Source organism: Anabas testudineus, chromosome 11, assembly GCF_900324465.2.
Source record: "Anabas testudineus chromosome 11, fAnaTes1.2, whole genome shotgun sequence".
Taxonomy (NCBI): Eukaryota; Metazoa; Chordata; class Actinopteri; order Anabantiformes; family Anabantidae; genus Anabas; species Anabas testudineus.
The window spans coordinates 13,539,381-13,560,605 of record NC_046620.1 but is presented as its reverse complement, the minus strand read 5'-3'; the positions used below and the strand labels follow the sequence as shown (position 1 = coordinate 13,560,605).

General features: G+C 39.8%; 1 protein-coding gene across 5 annotated transcripts in view; it reads right to left on the bottom strand.

Moving 5' to 3' along the window:
- Positions 1–16: 16 nt before the first annotated feature.
- ppp1r9a (protein phosphatase 1, regulatory subunit 9A) overlaps positions 17–21,225 on the bottom strand; it is a 50,653-nt gene continuing 29,444 nt past the window's right edge. For 2 of the 5 annotated variants that reach the window (XM_026347652.1, XM_026347653.1), the window contains 13 exons: positions 19,689–19,742; positions 19,116–19,345; positions 17,136–17,232; positions 16,189–16,324; positions 7,265–7,353; positions 6,410–6,566; positions 6,176–6,245; positions 5,527–5,575; positions 5,279–5,323; positions 3,789–3,908; positions 3,538–3,561; positions 3,097–3,279; positions 17–2,770 (listed from right to left, as the gene is read on the bottom strand). In XM_026347652.1, coding sequence (XP_026203437.1) covers positions 2,585–2,770; positions 3,097–3,279; positions 3,538–3,561; positions 3,789–3,908; positions 5,279–5,323; positions 5,527–5,575; positions 6,176–6,245; positions 6,410–6,566; positions 7,265–7,353; positions 16,189–16,324; positions 17,136–17,232; positions 19,116–19,345; positions 19,689–19,742 — 1,440 coding nt within the window. In that variant the 3' untranslated portion in view covers positions 17–2,584. The remainder of the gene's footprint in view (positions 2,771–3,096; positions 3,280–3,537; positions 3,562–3,788; positions 3,909–5,278; positions 5,324–5,526; positions 5,576–6,175; positions 6,246–6,409; positions 6,567–7,264; positions 7,354–16,188; positions 16,325–17,135; positions 17,233–19,115; positions 19,346–19,688; positions 19,743–21,225) is intronic. The other 3 variants (XM_026347654.1, XM_026347655.1, XM_026347657.1) reach the window with 3 other exon arrangements.

Sequence of the window (21,225 nt, the reverse complement as noted above, 5' to 3'; positions counted from 1 at the left end):
TGGTAGCATGGTGAAAATAATAAAACAATAAGCTGGTTATACTCTTAACATGACTGAACTGGATCCACGGTTCCTGGGTTTTCTAACCAGAAATTCAAGACATAGAGAGAAAAATAATAAACCGGGAACATCAATTCAGTCTCAGGCTAGCAAATATCTTCTTAAAACTTTGCAGAAGTCACACAAAAGGGGAACAACAGAAGAAACAAAAGCAAACTATGGACAGTGACTGCACATTTTATTGAGTGTGACAAGTAGCTGCCCTTTCAAACTCTTCAGAATGCAAAAAAAGAGAAAACTAATGGAAAAAAAAAAAAGGGAAGAAGACGGAGAATAAGCAGTTTGTGGTGATTACCTTTGGGTTTCTACATAAATGAAAGACAAATCCTTCCAGACATGACTGACTTTTTGTTAGTTTCTTTTGTTTTTGTTGTTTTGTCTGCAGGGAGCACCATGGTCTTCATCATGCCAGTAAAAGCACACAGAAAAGATCTGAAATCCCATTTCTTTTAGCTTCCTCATCCCTCCAACAAACTGTGCACACACAGAGACACAATAGAAAACAAGGCTTCTTGAGGATTCTTACAGCATATTGCTCTCAGTGGTTTCACTACACATACAAAAGAACTGAAAGAGACTTGAACGGGAGCTGAGTAGTCACAGAAAGGTTCAAGTGTTACAAAATATTTTATAAGAATACACCGTGAGCAGTTTATTGGAGTAGCACTGGAGCAGCACTATGGTTGTATTAGAGGAAAACCACAAGCACAATGGGAGAGTACTGTTTTCTGTTCTCACTTAGTAACAACAAACCTTTTTTACTTCATCTGATGACGATATTGTCGGCCACTTTAAATGCGCAGTTTTAATTATGCTTGGCAAAACAAGGTAATCATACAATTCTGGATAAATCATTATTAGGAGTTAATAATACTCTTCTGTATAAATTATCATAAACAATAATCAGTTGCATTGTTAAATACAGAAATAAATAAATAATAAGATCAGTGATACCTGTATTACTATGGCATTGCATGGAGGTTCTTACAACCCCAGCTATTCTTCTTGTTCTTAACCTGTTCTTAACAGTATACAGGCATTGCCGTTAAGACATAAGGGAGTCATAACCAAAGCTGCCTTCATTTCTATCACGGTGACTCTTGTGTCTCTATATTTAATGTAAACCTACGGAATGATTCTTGGGAATAATAAAGAAGTAACACAGGGAAGCTTGGTATTACTAAAACAAAGAACTGCATAAAGTACATACATAACTTATTTAAAAAGTATACTCTTCCAACTAAGAAGTGAATCAAAATCTTTTCAGTCTTACTGAACCAGTTGTATAAGAAAATTAAAACTATATTGCCTCTATCGGGTGCAATTTCCAGTGTAACATCAGTAGTATCGGGAAACTGTAGGACAATTCCTGCACCCCCAGCATGTGTCGCTGATCACAGAAATGAACCCTCTAAATGTCCGCATCAGAAATGTTCAGTCTACTGTTTGTGTTTCAACACTCACACAGAAGCGGGTAGAGTTCAGAAAAATCCTACTTCTCTAGAATTTCTAAAGGCAGCGGCGGGGTATAAGTTTGTTTGTGTTTTTTTTTTTAGAGAATATAAAAAGAGGTCAAAAGCAGGTTACAAGCAGAGTCAAAGCAACATTATGCATATAAGCAGGAAGTTTCATTATAGCATCTTCTCTCGTTTCTATGGTACGGGTTGGTAAGTTACAAATCCCATGATTTCATTTTACCTGAAGTCTCCAATAGGACAAGTCCACTTACTGTGGTACAGTACGTCCTTGTCATTGTATTATGAGAACTGCTTTAGTATGGTAGATGTAAGGAGCACTGTACAAGCCAGTGCAGAGGTTAAAGTTACAGTGTTTGCACTTCCAGTCTTCTTGCAAACAGGGCGTTTGTTTCTCCCTGTCAAACTTAGTCCAGCTCATTTTAGTAAGTTCCAGTGTTGCCTTCTTTAGTAAGCAGCATGATGACACCCAGTGGTGGGAGATAAGTACTGCTTTATATATTCCACCGCAAAGGCCTGACTTCAAAGCAATCTATGTGTCTGAACAAGATACACGCAAGTCTATCAAAATGGCACATCAGACATTTCCGTATCTGTATTTATCACTGTATATGTACATGGTCTTTGTGTCTAAAGGTGCTGTCATAGGTAATGCAGATGGCTCTGAGGATGATATGGGATGAGGATGAGATTAACGTTTCACAGACTTATTCTGGATATGAATAAATAAACCCAATTTACAAGCTATAAACAGCAAAATAAATAGAACAGAGTGAAATCTAAATTGATTGAAACCACAGGATTGGAGGAAAAGAGGCGAACGAAGAGGAAACATCCTGTTATCCAAGTGGTCATTTTGGTTCAATTTACTTGGTGAAAAAGTCACTCAATCTTTGATGGTTTGGGCAGCGGAGCTCCACCACAGACGACTACTAAACAAGTCAGTAGGCGCGTGTCAGAGTTCGACCGTGCCTACTGACGTTCCTGTTCTGTGAGATGCTACTTGGTGTGGCGCTACAGTTAAGCGGGAGGTGATCCAATGATTCACTTCACTCTGCTGAGCTTTCTCTGCGTGCCTCTTTCTGCTGCTGCTGCTCCAGCTCTCTCTTCCGTAGCTTCTCCCGCTGTTTCTCCACCTTCTCGCGATTCCTCTTGGCCTTTTCCATCAGAACTTTAAGGTCTTTGATCTTTTTCTTGATCAGGGCGCGCTCTTGTGAAGAAGTGACTCCGAGTGCCTGTAACAAAGGAACAGACATAAGCATCCTTTTTACTCTACTTTAACTTTTTACACTATAGCCTGAAGGGAGAGTTTTTGAGGCTGCTGTATGTAATCTTTGGGATGTGCTGCAGAAGACTGTGTGCAGTGGTTCAATCTCATAAAAAATACATTATCTTTGTGAGAAATTAATGCAACAATGTCAACATCAATGTGTGCTGTAATTAAAGCTAAAGGCATTTCAAGAAATATAAGAATGTGTGACTTTATTTTTTGGCCAGGCAGTGGATGAATTGTATATAGTAGTATAGAAATCAGTATAGAAATCATAAACTATTTGCCTACTTTGAGCTCAGTGCTATCTAGCTGCAGCAGCTGTTCTCCATCTACGTTTTTGGCAGTGAATTCTGGGATATGGTGTTCGAAGTTGAGGCCCATGAGCCAGCAGGCCACTTGCTGAGAGGTCCACTCTGTAATACTGCGGTTCTGCCACTGATATTGCTTATGAAAGCGTCCTTCATCTAGGATCTGAACAAGGAGAAAAAGAAAGAAGCTGATGAGTTGTAAAAATTTAATTTTAACAATTTATTTATAAATTTTAATTATATGTTGAAATAAGAGGAAATTAAATGAATCATAAAAAGAAGACACTGTAAACTCAGTATACAACACACATCAGTAGCAGAGACAAACACAGACAAACCCAAAAGGTTTATACTACACAGACACAACGAGACACATGCAGTAAAACACAAGTCCTCTATAGGCCTACAGCTTCAGTCTCACCTCATCATCTATCATTTCCAGACTCTGAATGTGGCAGCGTAGAAAACAACAACACATGACTGTTATATTAACAGAGCAGAAACAAAACAACATTTGAATACAATGAGCTTCAACTGGTGCATTGGTTTTTGCTTGTTGTTGTCTGTAAGGAATCGTGTTTTACTATCAGAAATATCCATAAAGATGATAAATGGGCTCACCGACACAACTAAAATCACCTGACTAAATCATTTTTAGGATGATGAGTGTACCTCATCTGAGGAGAGCACCAGGTTGTGCGAGTGTCCAGACGTCTTGGCGTCGCTCATCAGACCACTGATCTCCACAGAGCTGCTGCTGCTGGCGCTCAGATCGTCGTTCAAAGTGGGTCCCTGAGAAAATCAACAACATACTTATAAAGACTTGTGCTGAGAGCCAACTGGTTCTCAGGCTGGATTTAGTTGATTAATTGGAGTGCTTCTCTCATATCAATGTTTCTATGAAGTGTTATTGATTCAAGGCGACATCATGTTGGGTTAGTGTGTTGATTCTGTAAATTTAATCAAGGATGAGTTATTAAATCTTTTACTTAAACAGTGAATCAGTCAAATCAATGAGGTCTTTTCCTCTGATCATGTACAAGAGAAAACTATGTGTTTCATTTAAACACTTGGAAATCAATCAAAATTACAGCAGACTGATATATTTAATGTTTTGATAGACTGCACGAAGGCTGGGCTGTGCAGATCTGTCATTTCTTAGATGGCCCATTACAGCACAAGCTGTGAGTATGACTAATGGTTAGAAATAATGTAGCTGGATGTTGTCCAGAAATTTCCCTCCCTCTCTCTCTCTCTCTCTCTCTCTCTCTCTCTCCCTCTCCCTCTCTTTCTGTCCTTGAGAGTGTGTGAGAAATTACATTAAGTTCCAGATCTACGCTCAAATAGCAAGAGACAAGGTGCTATCAAGAAATCAGCAGGAGAACACTGGGTGCTCTTGCTCTGCAGAAAAAAAAAAATCTATGGCAGTGAGTCATCAAAATATGAACATCAAAATACAATTTGTAGGTGCCTGTAGTTTACTGGAATATTTCTGTTTTGTTTTACTTTTACTTTTACTTAATCCGGGACACGTTAGAATGTACCAGATGAACATTATGATGCTTTGAGGTAAAAGCAAGACTAATCTTACAGGTTCAGACTTTCAGCTTCCCAAACTGAATCCTTACTTAAAAGCTCCACATAATTTTAATGCACATAAATACTGCATTGATCTATCTTCAGACGGGCACTCGTCTTAAGATGAGAGCATGTCCTTGGAGAAGGAACAGGACTGGATTGGTGCAAGATCAAAAGTAATCTCCATGTTAATCCTACAGTTACTGCACCACATCTGATATTACACAGGATTAGAAACAATTTTTATGCAAGTTCATCCACTGCAATAAAAAAAAAAAAAAGCCCATGTTACTGGCTTTAATCTTTCAGTCTTAGTATGATAATTCTCTGAGTCTGAGAATTTGGGAACAGATTTTTTCATATAACTGGATTTTACAGTAGTTTGTATAAAACAGGTCATACAGTATCTGCTAAATTGGACATTTTCTGCAGTCACGCAGGACTCATTAAGGATGGTCTACTTGTTGATTGTTTAGCAACTAATGCAATTACGCATTTCTATGATTGTGTCGTATCAACACATATCCATTGCAGTAGATTGAGGTACAGTATAACTGAATAAAACACACAAATTACTACAATACCAAGTAATATGAATAGGAGAAGAAGTGCGGCCATGTAAGGGAGGTCTGTTCAATACAAATGACACAATACATCAAAGCTAAATAAAATACCATCAGAAAATGTGTTATTAACTTTACAGTGCACTATGGAAGTATACATGTATGGCAAAAAACTTGCTCTGACTGCATGTATAATTGGTAAAAGGTGTACTTTTAATTAGGTATGTGTAAAGTGACTCAGCTTGCATTAGTTGCCAAACGTCATTTACCTTAGACTTAAGTTTCTCTGGAGTGTCATCTGCTGAAGGCCCTGTGGAGCTGAGAGAAAGAGATAAAGATAAGAATGGATGTGGTGGTAGTGATTACTGTACCAGTCTTTAAACAGTTTCTGCTACAATACAGTAAATAATGTAGAAATTTACTAGATGGAGCCAGATAAGCAATTGTAATGGATTACAGAAAAGTACCTTGAATATTGAGCAATGTTGTTCTGTGCTATTCCATTTAAAAACAGCACCACAATAGTCATTTATAACACTGATAATGTTAATCTCCAATGTTATAAACCCCAAATCTTTAAAATGTGTTGTATGCCACACATCTACTTTATTTCTTTTATCACTGGTACAAAACTTTTCATCAACCTTTAAAAATGATTAAATACAATCTTCCAAACTTTTAAGCAAGCAAGTACACTTTCAAAAATTTCTCATACTGCATTTACACAATAAATATGTAAGGAAAACACACTAAATCATTTAGAAATCCAAAATAAGTTACATCTGGTCCACCATAGAAATAGGTGTAACCAAGTTGTGTGTTCTTGATGATCGTCTATGAATTTCTTCTTACAATTCTCTTAAGAACAATAATAATAATGTAAAATGCATTCATGATTTCCACAACTTGTTGCCTTACCCAGGCTCCAGAGATTTTATGTGCTCCTCCAGACTGTGAGAGGGACTTGACATTGCAGGAGACTGAGAACCTGTGACCATAAACACCCCCACAATGTCTACTTCAATTAATGGGCTTACATAAGCAAAACACAAAACAAGAAATTGAGTTGTTGATGTAGGGAAATTATATCATTAGCTAGTCAAAGATGGATTGTGTGACCATTTCATTCTTCATTACCAAATAATTACTAACCATCACAGAGGGTTACTGTAGTGGACGATGGGTACAGTGCTCCTCTAGGGGAGCTATCTGCACTGCCGGGCTGCCGGAGCGCTGCTCCTCCATCAGAGGCCACACTACGAATCGAAGCAGATCGGCTGTGGGCTGGGCTGCCGTGTCCCTCTGAGAGCTGAAAACAGATGAAAACAGACATTAAAGAGGAAGAAGATGACGCTGATGCAAGAGAGCAAGGGGAATGATGGAGGAGAGTAAGAGGAGAGAGACATGTAAAAGGGGAAAGTTAGAAAAAGAGAATTTCAGTAGATTAAGAAATGAATGAAAAATTAAAAGAGTGAAAAGCAGAGGCTCAGAAAAGAGAGAGAGGAAAAAAGGGAGGAATGAAGTGCAATCAGACGAACAGATCTGGACAGCCAGTACCGCCGACTAATCTGACAGAAGTCACTTGACATACTTTCACCATTTCTAATTCCTCGCCCTCTTTTCCCCTGGAAGCCTTAAACGGCAAAGTCTGATCCAGTTCCCAAGTTGTTTATCTAATCTAAACCCATTCTCGCTTTATCCGAGTTAAGTGATAGCATTAGCCAGACGAGAGTCTTTTATCCAGTAGAGGACCGTGGCTGTTATTATCACACTGGGAAAGACAATAAGTTGTGACAGCACCACAGACTCGATTAGTGCCGTGCAGCAACATCCAGCAATTAATCTATTAAAGGAATAAGGCGTAATGGAAGGGGGTTAAAGACACACATAAAGGCTGATAGACAGACAGACTTACAAACGCACACACACACACACACACAAAAACAAATTAGACGCCCTAAGCTTGGCTGAATAAAATAAAATGTGAATGTGTGTTTTAATTCACACCTCTCCCTCTGTGGAACTGATGCTGTCTCGGGTGACTCCTCTGTAGCCCTTCTTTTTGCCGGGGGAATGGGATGAGGTCTCTGTCGGTGCTGGAGGCGAACACGCAAAACAAAGAAAAGAGAAGAAAAACAACTTTAAGCTTAACAAAGTAAACTACTGAGCAAAACAATAGTCCATCAGTTACGTGAATCTTTTTTTTTTTCCTTTCCTTCATTATTTTAGGGCACTTCATTAGCCTGTGCCCACTGTTAACACCCCAGTAACGAGTCTATTAAAAACATCAACAGTTAAAATATCAAGTCTTCCCCAAATGTAACACTTTTAATTAGGCATGCTATTAGAATTTTTCTGCTCATGTCCTGTGTACAAGATCATTTCAGCAGACCCTGTCTTCTCCTGGCACATACTCTCGCTCTTTATACCCATTTCTGTCTATCTCATGCAACCCCCACTTTTTAATATTGCATAAATGGGATGCGTCACTCAGATCAGTGCAGATTCAATCAGTTATTGCATCTGCACTGTACAGTATCAGACGTGGCATTTCTCTGTGCACGGTCTGATGCCGTCACTGAGATAAAACCAGCGGAGCTTAGACATAGCAGCAGACCAGATGTAAATACACAAAACAGTGTACAATACATTATATAATATAGCAGATAATATGTCTGTTATTTGGATGGTCATGTTAAAAATGTATCTGTTATATGTAAAGTAGGAATCAAACATGGCTTTTGTGAGTGGAACATTATTACAGACATTCAACATTAACACTGTGGCTTAAGGTGCAGCTCTCACATGGCTGTTTTCTATTTTGTCTGCTCCATTGGAAATAAGTGAGAGTAGGATAAAGATCTTAAAATTCTTCATCATTTATGGACCATGACCATTTTAAGAGGGTTAAATAATTCAATTATTAGCTCTTTGATTATTTCAGAAATTATTTATTCTTCATTTTTTTATATTTTGGGGATTTAGATGTTACTCCTCCTACTGTTTAAGTTGAGACAATTGCAGGAATTTGAACCGTTTTATACTCTGTAACCTTTCCTTATACCTTGTACCCTCAACTGTATAGCTCAACACACCCAACCCAGCAGCCATTCAGCATCACAATGGTCAAAATATAAGATCATGAATGAATTACAAAACAAACTGCACCCTAACCATTGCACATGGACACTATAAGATAGTATAGTATAATAATCCTGCAAATGTTCTCCACTTTAAACATCTACATAATAATTTCTGCAAATGTCCTTTTGTCATTTTGTCGCAGTAACAAGTGAATTTCCCCCTTGGGGAGCATTAAAGTCTCATCTTAGAAACTGATTTGACTTGTTTTGATTTAAATTTCTGAACTTAGGGACTAAGAGCTGCTGTTTTTTTTTTTTTTTTTTCAAACTTTTAGAATTTTGCCTTTGATGTCTTTGTTGTTCCTGGTGATGTCATCACCTGGAACTAGTATAGGTACCTCTAAAAGATAAGCTTAAGATAGTCTCCAATTAGTTAACAGGACGCACACAAGTGACCTTTTTGTAACGTTTGGAAAGTACTTGGAAGCAATTGCTTGCGATTTTATTTTATTTGACATCATCTTCATAATTTTCAACTTGAAATGCAGATGGCACTTCAGGTCAAGGAGCGTGACATACTCCACAGTAATACCACACGCTACCTGGTAATGAACTTCAGTGGAGAAGGATGTTTTGGAAAAGTGGCCAAGTGTCTTGATTTGGTAACGGCCAAGATGGCAGCGGTAAAAATTCTTAAAATAGATGAAGAACACTTCATTCAAAGTGAAGTGGAAATGCTTGAAGCAATCAGGACCCTGGACCCAGATAAAACAAACATCATAAGATTCATAGAGAGCTTCAGATTCCAAAACCTCTCTTGTCTGGTGTTTGAAAATCTGGACCGAAGCCTTTGGGACCTGATGAAGGAGAGACAATGGCATCCAATGCATCTTACTGAAATTCGCCCAGTGACCCAGCAGTTACTGGTTGCTTTTCAGGCCCTGAAGGCTCTTGGCATCATGCACTCAGACTTGAAACCTGACAATGTGATGCTGGTGAACCACAAGGACAAACCATTTAAGATCAAGCTCATTGACTTTGGTCTGGCTCGTCCAGAGTGGCAAGTACAGCCTGGTATGGTAATGCAGCCTTTACCATACAGGGCTCCAGAAGTAACCCTGGGCCTTCCCTTGTCCACAGCTGTGGACATGTGGGGAGTGGGTTGCATTATGGCACATATGTACTTTGGACAGAGCCTGTTTCCCAGCGACTGTGCATACCATTACATGCAAGTCATGCTGCACCTCCTGGGGCAACCAGACCACTGGGATCTGGATTCAGGAATAAACGTATGGAAGTATTTCACCCGGGACCCCAGCAATCCAGAATGGAGATTGAGGACGCCAACAGAGTACGAGGTGGTCACAGGTATCACGCCACATGAAACAAGCAATATACTGACCCTGTGCAAGGATTTGGAGCACTTGGTACAAATGCTTCAAAACAATGGAGACCCTATTGAACAGAAAGATCGAATGGCATTTTTAAGCCTCCTAAAATCCTGTCTACATGTGGATTCTGAAGTGAGGATCACTCCCAGTGAAGCCATGACACACAATTTTGTTACAATGGCTCACCTGGTAGATGATAAGGGAACCAGTACTTATGGAGATATTGCCTTTCAGATCATGAAAGCGTCCTGCATGTCTCACTTAGATGAAACTGACACCGCTGAAATTGCCACACAGGATTCTAGTGGCAACAAAGACTCACAAGAACCTGGACTGTATTTCTCTGATTATTCAAATAATTCAAATACCCCTACTTCCAATTTCCAAAATCAAGAGAGTGAGGCCAGCAGTGACAAATCGGACCACTCGGACAATGGGAGTTCAATTGGGGGTGATTTAAACAGTACAAGCACAAGTAGTTACTATGGAGATATTGATGCTTCTAGTAATCGGGTGCCATCTACTGATAAATCATCCCTCCTAAGTTTCAGTAATGAAACTGACACAGAGGGACCATACTCTCACTCTTCATACACAGAATCATCCACTGACACGTCCAGCAATGAAGATTCAGCAGCAACCGATCATCGTGATGGAGCCGGAAACACCACTACTTCCAGTAAGGACGAGACCGACATCGCCGCTACTCTTGATGAAGACAACACAAACACTAATTGCGTGTCTGCATCTGACCCAACCGATGTAGCTGCGACCGCCACTACCTCAAAAAATGGAGCAGCCACTACCACCACGGTCCCTGATGCTGCTGATGACAACACTGACCCTGATGGCGCCGATACCAACACTGGACCCGACGGAGCCACTATAAAGACAGGAACTGATGGAGCGCAGCAGAAGACTTTGTCCCAAAGAGTCCGCAAATTCTTCGGCAGAATGAGGAAGAGAGTACGTTCCGTCTTTATATGTGGAAAGGTCGAGTTGGCAGATGACTCACTATGAACCATTAATAGGGAAGAACTAATTATTAATGGGTAATAGTGATTGATGCCTGTCTCCTCTTAACCATATGTGAAATCATCCTACATATGGTTAAGAAGAGGCACGCAACAGGCAGCACAGGGGTAGAAGGGGGAGAACTCCTGTCTCACAGTAAAAAGGTCCTGGTCCAAATCTGCCAACTGGACCTTTTCTGTGAGGACTTTCCCTTCTACCACTGTCACTGTGCTTGCGTGGGTTTCCCCCGGGATGTCTCGGTTTCTTCCCACATCATTAATCATTCAAAAATTCAATCAAATAAAAACACAAATCAAATAAATATGATAGTTTTGATGTTGTTGTTGTTCAACTGGGATGACATTCAAACATGTTTACTATTTAAAGTTTTCAATACATTTTTACATTTACATGCTGGCAGTGACAACATACTGCTTAAATATTAAACATATGATCTTACAGCAGGGATTAAAAAATGTGTTCTGATGTGACTAACTTGACCATCACCACTGGTCTGTTTTGAGACAGTTTAATACTGAGCAGAAATGATTTATTCTTCATTTCTTTATATTTTGGGGATTTAGAGGTTACTCCTCTATGGAGTGCGCTGACACTTCAAAAAGCCTGTTTAAGTTGAGACAATTGCAGGAACTTGATCCATTTTATAATCTGTAACCTCTCCTTATACCTTGTACCCTCAACTGTATAGCTCAACACACCCAACCCAGCACCCATTCAGCATCACAATGGTCAAAATATAAGATCATGGATGAAATACAAAACAAACTGCACCCTAACCATTGTACATAGACACTATAGGGCAGTATAGTATACTAGTCCTGCAAATGTTTTCCACTTTAAACATCTATATAATAATTTCTGCAAATGTCCTTTTGTCATTTTGTCGCAGTAACAAGTGAATTTCCCCCTTGGGGAGCATTAAAGTCTCATCTTAGAAACTGATTTGACTTGTTTTGATTTAAATTTCTGAACTTAGGGACTAAGAGCTGCTGTTTTTTTTTTTTTTTCTTTCAAAAACTTTTAGAATTTTGTCTTTGATGTCTTTGTTGTTCCTGGTGATGTCATCACCTGGAACTAGTATAGCTACCTCTAAAAGATAAGCTTAAGATAGTCTCCAATTAGTTAACAGGACGCACACAAGTGACCTTTTTGTAACGTTTGGAAAGTACTTGGAAGCAATTGCTTGCGATTTTATTTTATTTGACATCATCTTCATAATTTTGAACTTGAAATGCAGATGGCACTTCAGGTAAAGGAGCGTGACATACTCCACAGTGATTCCACACGCTACCTGGTAATGAACTTCAGTGGAGAAGGATGTTTTGGAAAAGTGGCCAAGTGTCTTGATTTGGTAACGGCCAAGATGGCAGCGGTAAAAATTCTTAAAATAGATGAAGAACACTTCATTCAAAGTGAAGTGGAAATGCTTGAAGCAATCAGGACCCTGGACCCAGATAAAACAAACATCGTAAGATTCATAGAGAGCTTCAGATTCCAAAACCTCTCTTGTCTGGTGTTTGAAAATCTGGACCGAAGCCTTTGGGACCTGATGAAGGAGAGACAATGGCATCCAATGCATCTTACTGAAATTCGCCCAGTGACCCAGCAGTTACTGGTTGCTTTTCAGGCCCTGAAGGCTCTTGGCATCATGCACTCAGACTTGAAACCTGACAATGTGATGCTGGTGAACCACAAGGACAAACCATTTAAGATCAAGCTCATCGACTTTGGTCTGGCCCGTCCAGAGTGGCAAGTACAGCCTGGTATGGTAATGCAGCCTTTTCCATACAGGGCTCCAGAAGTAACCCTGGGCCTTCCCTTGTCCACAGCTGTTGACATGTGGGGAGTGGGTTGCATTATGGCACATATGTACTTTGGACAGAGCCTGTTTCCTGGCGACTGTGCATACCATTACATGCAAGTCATGCTGCACCTCCTGGGGCAACCAGACCACTGGGATCTGGATTCAGGAATAAACGTATGGAAGTATTTCACCCAGGACCCCAGCAATCTAGAATGGAGATTGAGGACGCCGACAGAGTACGAGGTGGTCACAGGTATCACGCCACAGGAAACAAGCAATATTCTGACCCTGTGCAAGGATTTGGAGCACTTGGTACAAATGCTTCAAAACAATGGAGACCCTATTGAACAGAAAGATCGAATGGCATTTTTAAGCCTCCTAAAATCCTGTCTACATGTGGATTCTGAAGTGAGGATCACTCCCAGTGAAGCTATGACACACAATTTTGTTACAATGGCTCACCTGGTAGATGATAAGGGAACCAGTACTTATGGAGATATTGCCTTTCAGATCATGAAAGCGTCCTGCATGTCTCACTTAGATGAAACTGACACCGCTGAAATTGCCACACAGGATTCTAGTGGCAACAAAGACTCACAAGAACCTGGACTGTACTTCTCTGATTATTCAAATAATTCAAATACCCCTACTTCCAATTTCCAAAATCAAGAGAGTGAGGCCAGCAGTGACAAATCGGACCACTCGGACAATGGGAGTTCAATTGGGGGTGATTTAAACAGTACAAGCACAAGTGGTTACAATGGAGATATAGATGCTTCTAGTAATCGGGTGCCATCTACTGATAAATCATCCCTCCTAAGTTTCAGTAATGAAACTGACACAGAAGACCCATACTCTTACTCTTCATACACAGAATCATCCACTGACACATCCAGCAATGAAGATTCAGCAGCAACCGATCATCGTGATGGAGCCGGAAAAACCACTACTTCCAGTAAGGACGAGACCGACATCGCCGCTACTCTTGATGAAAACAACACAAACACTAATTGCGTGTCTGCATCTGACCCAACCGATGTAGCTGCGACCGCCACTACCTCAAAAGATGGAGCAGCCACTACCACCACAGTCCCTGATGCTGCTGATGACAACACTGACCCTGATGGCGCCGATACCATCACTGGACCCGACGGAGCCACTATAAAGACAGGAACTGATGGAGCGCAGCAGAAGACTTTGTCCCAAAGAGTCCGCAAATTCTTCGGCAGAATGAGGAAGAGAGTATGTTCCGTCTTTATATGTGGAAAGGTCGAGTTGGCAGATAACTCACTATGAACCATTAATAGGGAAAAACTAATTATTAATGGGTAATAGTGATTGATGCCTGTCTCCTCTTAACCACATGTGAAATCATCCTACATATGGTTAAGAAGAGGCACGCAACAGGCAGCACAGGGGTAGAAGGGGGAGAACTCCTGTCTCACAGTAAAAAGGTCCTGGTCCAAATCTGCCAACTGGACCTTTTCTGTGAGGACTTTCCCTTCTACCACTGTGCTTGCGTGGGTTTCCCCCGGGATGTCTCGGTTTCTTCCCACATCATTAATCATTCAAAAATTCAATCAAATAAAAACACAAATCAAATAAATATGATAGTTTTGATGTTGTTGTTGTTGTTGTTCAAGTGGGATGACATTCAAACATGTTTACTATTTTAAGTTTTCAATACATTTTTACATTTACATGCTGGCAGTGACAACATACTGCTTAAATATTAAACATATGATCTTACAGCAGGGAATAAAAAATGTGTTCTGATGTGACTAACTTGACCATCACGACTGGTCTGTTTTGAGACAGTTTAATACTGAGCATGATAAAAAATCTGAAATATTCAGCCCTCAATATTCAGGATAAGCTGAGAAAATCAGGTTTATGAATAAAAATAAATACAAAGGAATTATTATCAAATGTTAGAGTTGGATATTACTCTCATTTAAACTCCTCTATTCATTGTTTTCAGACGAGGGAAGAATTTAAAAGATTGATTAGATAAATGAAATCTACTTCCATTTTCTGTATCTGCATTACAAACTACATTTAGTCTCACTGCAGGTGAAAGTACGGACGTGTAGTCAGTAGTAGTGTAGTGTTTATAATGCAGATCACTAACAGATCACAGACAATATGACAACATTAGTGTAGCTAAGCACATAGTATTTTAGTCCACGATAAGGCCAGGGTAGGTCTAGTGTTGCTTGAGCATAAACACTTGAAAGATTGAAATGAAATTTTGCACAGTGGGAAAACAGAAACAGACAGAAAGGGCTCACTGTGAGACAGGAGTTCTGAGCACTCTACCTCTGTGCTGCCCATTACAGAAGAAGAAGAGGGTGAGCAGCTGGCAGCCACATACAGTGACATACAGTGCCTGGGGTGCTAGCATGGAGTGCTCGAGGGCACACCTGGTAAGAGGGAGAGGGTTTGAACCAGGAACACTCTGCATCCCAGGTTGATGCTGTACCCATTCCTCTTCTTAACCACATGTACATATTGTTAAGAAGAGGAAGGTTTAGTTCATCAATAACCTTTAATAATTTATTTTTAATTACAGGTGACAAAAAAAAATGCTTTAAATAAACTCTTAAGGAGTTTATGATCCAGAATGGAGTCTAAATTGAAGTCTCATCTCCTTTTCAAATGTATTCTTTACACATATAAAGACAGAAAGGATCTCATTCTGCCAAAGAGTTGTCGGGTTCACAACCCCGCGCCTGAAATGACGTCACAACACTGCGTCGGAAATGACGTCCAAATTGTGCACTGGAAAAGTTGCGATAATTATATATTAATTATATATTGATTTCACATAGTTAATAACAGATGGCCTTTTTAATGATGACAACACCAGCCCCTTCCCCTAAGCTCAAACATAACCTAACCCAATAATCCAACCCCAGCAATAAACTCATTTTAAATCTATATCCTAATATACCGGTACTCATAATACTAACGCAATTGACAGAGATTTATCTTTCACAAGGGACCCCAGTCTTTCGAGTAGGTTCTTTTTGGGCCAAGGCCGCTTAAAAAATACTGAAGGAGAAAAAAGTCAAACGGGATTACTTGCTTGTTTTTGTTTGTGGATGTTCAAAGTAAAACCAGGGTCTGAGGTCAAAGTGTGTGTGAAGCTTAAGCCAGTGGCGGAGATGAGGATTTGGGAGCACTGTTGTGCTATATGTGCATGGTTAATGTATACAGTCAATCCTTTTCAATGCCCTTCACTCTGAGATAAAGAAAAACTGAAAGTTTATTTATAATGTAACATAAATACGAGAAAATGCACATGCTTGTGTTATTGCTTACTGTATTATCTGACATGCTACTGTACTGATTGAACTAATTGATTGGTTTTAGAGGTGTTTGGAGGTGCAAGCGGATTGTGTTACCTCTGGACAGCGAGATGCTACCCGATTGTAGTAACAATCCTTGTGGTAATTTAAGCTGACTGGCTGCTGGTTCCAGATTGAATAGACAGGCATGAGAGTGTCATTGATTATCTAACGTAACTCTTGGCAAAGCAGTGAAAACAGTGTATTTCTCAAGATGAAGACCGACTCCTTTAAATCAGAAATATATTAATAACGATCACAGACAGACCTCTGGCTTGTGCTGCAGCCCTGTTGGGGCTGCGTTGCTGAGCGCTGAGCCTATCAGCACTGTTGCTGTTGTTGTTGTTGACCTGGATGCCATTCTGCTTCATTAGCAGCATTAGCTCAGACTCCAACGCTGCAATCTGTAGGGAGATAGGAACCAGTCAATGTCAATCAACTGTAAGCATTCACCTGCAAATATAGTTGATGTAATAAACTGCCTAAATTATGAGGAGCACATAATTTATCTTGTGTCTATTAAAAATACTGTCTAATGCAGAAGTTGGCCAAGTGCACATTGAAGCGTAAGTATTTAAATCAAGCACAATAATTTATGTTTGTTTAGTATGAGCATAATTATTCTGCCCTACTGCCTTGAAATGCATCGCTGCCGTCTGTACCACACTCCTCACCTTTTACAATGCAGTGCAGTAACAGAGTGTGTTCAGCGTGCAGAATAATAGTAAGGGACAGTTGGGTTGACTGCCTAGTCAACTGTGGGGCATTGCCTGACACTTGAGCAGACAACAACACAACTGTCATGTTTTAGGACTAGGAAAGCAGAAAATCAATACAGAGTTTGACAACAGAACTGACCACAGGCCCCTGGACAGCAAGTCCACTTGCTGTCACTGTCCAGGGAGGAGAAACCCTTTTTATTTGAGGCAGAAAAAGCACAGAAAGCCTTCTAGAGGGATGAAAGCAGTGACAGAGTGCTGCTAGAGATCTTTTTAATTAATATTACTACTGGTTTTAGTTTTAATGTTCTGCATTTTACATGTAAGAGGTGTCAAATCTTAATCATCAAACACTGCAGTGTTTATTTGTTTCTTTAGGTTATTTCTCTTTAGTTTGAAGGTAGATGTGTATGCTGAATTTTGCAGGCAAAACCACTAAGCAGCAGAGATGAGAGATGAGAAGAGTTGCTGTGTTAGGCAGATGGATTAGGTTTACCCTGACTTGCAGTCCCTGGATCTCAGCCAGGTGAGCTTTTTCAGCCTCCTCCAGCCGCCTCCTCTCTGCATCTTCCTTCTGGATGAACTCAACCTCTCTGGAGGGAAAAGAGCAGGAAAAGGAAGGGTGGGGCAATGTGTTGTTAACGCAGAAATCACACATACATACAGACAGTGGCAAGAAAAAGTATCAAGGGTATTAACAAATATAATGTTCCTAAAATAATAACACAAGAAAATTCCGATCTTTCATGTCTTTAATGAGAAAAAACATATAAACCTCAACGTGCAAGTGGAGAAAGTTTGTGAATGTGTATGTAAATAATGACTTCAAAAAGACTCACTGAAGTCAGATGTTAGGTTAAGTTAAAAACATGACCCTAAGAGCACAATGAACACTCGGAAAAGAAGCAACCCCAAGAGACAGCCAAATAGTTGAAGGCAACATTGGAACTGGCTAACATCTGTGTTCATGAGTCTACAGTACATAAAATATTGAACAATCAAGGTGTTGATGAGAGGACCCCATGACATCATTAATAAAAAGAACGTTGCTGCACACCTGAAGTTTGTGAAAGAGCACATTGACACTCCACAGCAGTATTGGCAAAATGTTTTGTGGACTAATGAAACTATATTGAACTATTTAGCAAGAACACAAAACACTACACCCTGCGTAAAAAGGTCACTGCACATCAAAAACATGTCATGAAAACATCATCCCAATCAAAAGTATAGTGGAAGAAACATCATGATTTGGGTCTGCTTTGCTGCATCAGGGCCTGGCCAGCTTGCAGTGATTGGGGGGAAGATGAATTCCCAAGTGTATAAAATTATTCTTCAGAATAATGTGTGAATGTCCGTACGTCAGCTGAAACTCTGTAGAAGTTGGGTGATGCTACAGGACAGTGACTCAAAACACACAGACTTAGATAAACATTAGATCACGATTTATGATAAATTAATGCAGAAAACCCACAAAACTCCAAAAGGTTCTACATACACATACACCCTATTTTCTGCGACTGTATCTACACCGAAAAAAGACACATTCCTATAAATCCTTAATGTAGTTATTTCCTGATGCCTGCAGTGTTCTTGGTTTAGGAGCTTGCTGTCGGTTCTCTGCAGCTCAGTCCTCTGCTAAAGATCAGCAAGAAGAGTTTGTTTCATCAGTTAGCTTCCATTTGGCCTGCAGGCCAGAGCCAATTAGAGGCAGCGAGACTGGAGCTGAGCAGGAGAGATTGTGATGGGACTGACCAAAGAGATCAATGCACTGGAAAACACAAGAGCTGTGTCGCATAAGAATGGGAACTGTTGAAATTCTATTAGTCTTAGGCTCCAAAAAGAGTCACTCTAGCTCATGGAAATGCAGAGTACTGCACGTTTCTTTCTGGTTTACTGAAGCTTTACTGAAGAAGTTTACTAAATCAAGTGACAGCAGCTGTATTTGGAATAACGAAGTAATACAACAATTTACTAAAGTGTAACGGCAAGACCGAAGCCATGATCTAATTTAATAATGGTTAAAATGTCGCAGCTATAACTGTATCCGAAACAAATACAGACCACACCACAAACACACAAAACAGATGCACTCACCAGGTGCTTTGAATTGTATTTCAATGAACTGTACTAACTTAGGCATATGTTAAAAATGAAGTATGTGGACTGCATCTAGTCTTTGTCCAGAAAAATGAATTAAAGAATGTAAAATCTGTATGTAGATTACTTTAATTAGGAACTTCATGCTTAGCTACAGCAACATTAACTTCAAATTCCACATTACTGTATATGTGCATTTTGAAATTGACTTGGCACCAAGAATGTACCTACTGTAAATGGAGGTCACAACAATTTTAGTGGTCCAAGTCTGAGTAGGAAAAATCTGAGATGCCATTCTCTCAAGGTTATATCAAAATATATTCCTCTTTCTTCATTTCCTGAGTTAAAATGAACAGCGTAACCTGGGGTTACTCACTTTTGCTGGAAGTCTTTAATGAGTTTTTTGGCTTTGTTGTACTTCTTCTCTAGAGCCTGGTACTGGGCCTGGGCCTCCTTCAGGTGTTCGTTGACAGTGTGGCAGAGGGTCTGAGCCTCAATCCAGTAGCTTTCCAGTTTCAGCATCCTTTCCTTGTTCTCCTCGATGCTGGCCTTCAGCTGGCTCTTTTCCTTCTCCCAGCGCTGCTTCTCTCTCTCCACTGATGCCAACTGGACAGGGACAAATATTCCTTTACTTGCTACATGGAAACTTTCACAGGATGATATAATTTACTACTACTAAGGAAACATTTAATTTCTTATTTTTACATAGCATAGTTTGTTTTGGAATCAAATCTTTGTGTCATATTTTATAAGATAATAACAACAGCAGAAATAATAATTAATTTCCTACCCCTAAAGAGAAAAACCTCTTTCTAAAGCTTCTCCACCAAACATGAACCCCCGGCTCCTGTTTTCCTGACACTAGTCAATTTCCAAACTGTATGAACACTAACAAAACTTCTCTCCTTTGCACTCACAAGTCTGCGTCCTGACAGTTTTAATCTCTTACCTTGTTTTTAAGCTTCTGGATCTCGGCCTCGGTCACTGTGTGTTTGATCTGAAGCTGTTGGAGCAGAGGCGGAGAAAAGAGAAGATAGGGGGAGAAAAGAGAGGGCGGTCAGATAATCAGACGCATGGCTGCGCAGGCTCACTTCGCTGTTGATACAGTGTGACAGACCAACCCCATCCTGTGCTGACAGCATCTCAGCTCTAGAACTGACACACACTCTCAGAGGAGAAGCAAGGAAAGGCAGGAAATAGATGCAGATAAATAGTTCGATTTATAGTTTTTAAATGTTATTTAATGTGACATTAAATCTAAAAGCTCATAGGCGAAGACAATTTCACTTTTTAATTCAATCTTCAAATGTAATGGCTAAAAGGGTTTGATCAAATCCAGCTACTACAGAAGGATGAGAGGTGGCTGGATACTTCCTGAAGTGTAACGTCTCAGATGGAAAGAGAGCGACACATGAGTTATGGATGGAAGTTGAGATGAGCAGTCATTTACTGTACAGGCAGACTGAGAGGAGACAGACAGAAAAAGCGTTATATGTAACAAGAGATACAGAAATGAGAGCAAAAGGGAAGATGCAACATTGAGAGCTACAGTTGCAAGAAAAGGTTTATAAACCCTTTGGAACTTTCTGGTTTTCTGCATCTGGTTATAAAATACCATCTGATCTTCCTCTCAATACTGTATAGACAAACACAACGGACTAATGAACTAAGCAACTAGACTCTTAATTTCTCAAATACAGTAAACATAATTTTTATCAGTCCATAACACATTTTCCAGCTGCTCGGCTTCTTTTTCTTGTCTAGTGTGTAAAAGACAGGAATGAAGAAGTAAAGCAAAAAAGGTAAAAGCTATACTATAGGGAGAGAGAGGTCAAGATACAGTGAAAATTGAACAAATTTATACATCCTGAGGCCAGAGATTACATTATAGCTTCACGCGTTATCCCCGGCGGAGCTTCCTGTGCAGCTGAAGCCATTTGTTAAATGTGTCAAACAGCTATTGGGGCAGTCGACAGAATGGCTAAAGCGTTATGGTGCCTAAAACTGGAACTGGAGTATTGAATCGATATTAGCAGATGCTCAGCAGCATAAAAAGCATAAACGAGTTCACTAATTTCATTTTCCATTTTGTAGCTGTTATTTTTGAGGTGGCTTTGTTGTTAGTGGCGGCGGCAACAGTGCAACAAAATGGGTTTCTAGCCCATGTGGCTGACTGCGTGAAGAGGTTGCAAGATTAGAATAAAAATCAATTCAAATACACGTTTAAAATGTTGACGTCCTCTGTTGGTTTAAACCAAACAGGTAATTAGAGATGTAATGAGCATAGTCCTCACTTTGCTTTAGTATTCATGCTTCTAATCAGCCAGATTAGGATTTAGAGAGGGTAAGTGGATCTTAGGTCTTTACAAAAGAATACAACTCTGCCAAGTAAAGCAAGAGGTGCTCTATTGTGTTTGTATCTTTTGTTGTTGAATTGAATTACTTTTTTTTTTTTCAGTGTGTGAGCGTGTGGGTATATCAGCAAT